Source organism: Cariama cristata, unplaced genomic scaffold (assembly GCF_000690535.1).
Source record: "Cariama cristata isolate BGI_N322 unplaced genomic scaffold, ASM69053v1 scaffold39769, whole genome shotgun sequence".
Classification (NCBI taxonomy): Eukaryota; Metazoa; Chordata; class Aves; order Cariamiformes; family Cariamidae; genus Cariama; species Cariama cristata.
Genome location: NW_009636982.1, coordinates 7,100 through 7,852, shown reverse-complemented (window position 1 = coordinate 7,852; position 753 = coordinate 7,100). Strand labels below are relative to the sequence as shown.

The window sequence follows — 753 nt, the reverse complement described above, 5'->3', positions numbered from 1 at the left end:
GACCGCCGCCCCCCAGCCATGCCGGGGAGCCCGCCCGCGCCCGGCCATGGACACGCACGCCTCCAGGATGACCCAGCTGAAGAAGCAGGCAGCCTTGTCCGGCATCAACGGCGACGTGGAGGGCCACGGCGAGGAGGTCATCTGGGTTAGGCGTGAAGACTTTGTCCCCAGCAGGAAACTGAACACGGAGCTCTAAACCGGTCCCCTTCCCCGCCTGGATGCGTAGGTCTCCCCCGTCCTGCCCTCCGTCCCTCCCTCCCGCCCCCGCGCACCGCGGAGAGCTGATCCCGATAGATTGCACACTTGCACACACCATTTCGGCAGCTGAATTGGTCCGAAGCCATGCGGCCACACTTTAGGCAACTGTAAAACGCTCAAACCTGGAATGGAATAAGCTTAAGGTCCTGTCTTATGTTACCAAGGGCTTTCACACTATTTTATTTATTCTAAAATAATCAGGGGCTGAAATTAAGTATGGGGAAATATCATCACTGGAAAACAAATTACTCTGGATATCTTAACCTACGTGCAGCAAACTAGCTTAAACGATAGCACAACGAACAGAGGGTTTTATAGCTGTAAAACGTCAGTTGTAGGTTCATCTCCTTAATGAGGAAACTGCCTTTTTAACGTGTACAGTTGCAGTATTCTTACTACTTTTCCCTCTTTAAATGTAAGAGAATATACATGTATTTTAGGAATGCGTGAGGAAAGGTTTGGGATTTATGTTGTGTTAAGTCCTCTTGGTCTGTG

At 50.7% G+C, this 753-nt stretch overlaps 1 protein-coding gene across 1 annotated transcript in view; it reads left to right on the top strand.

Moving 5' to 3' along the window:
- The window catches only part of LOC104167773 (T-lymphoma invasion and metastasis-inducing protein 1-like), a 17,566-nt gene extending 17,370 nt beyond the window's left edge, over positions 1-196 (top strand). Inside the window, exon 14 of the mRNA XM_009708127.1 lies at positions 7-196. Coding sequence (XP_009706429.1) covers positions 7-196 — 190 coding nt within the window. The remainder of the gene's footprint in view (positions 1-6) is intronic.
- The last annotated feature ends 557 nt before the right edge of the window (positions 197-753 follow it).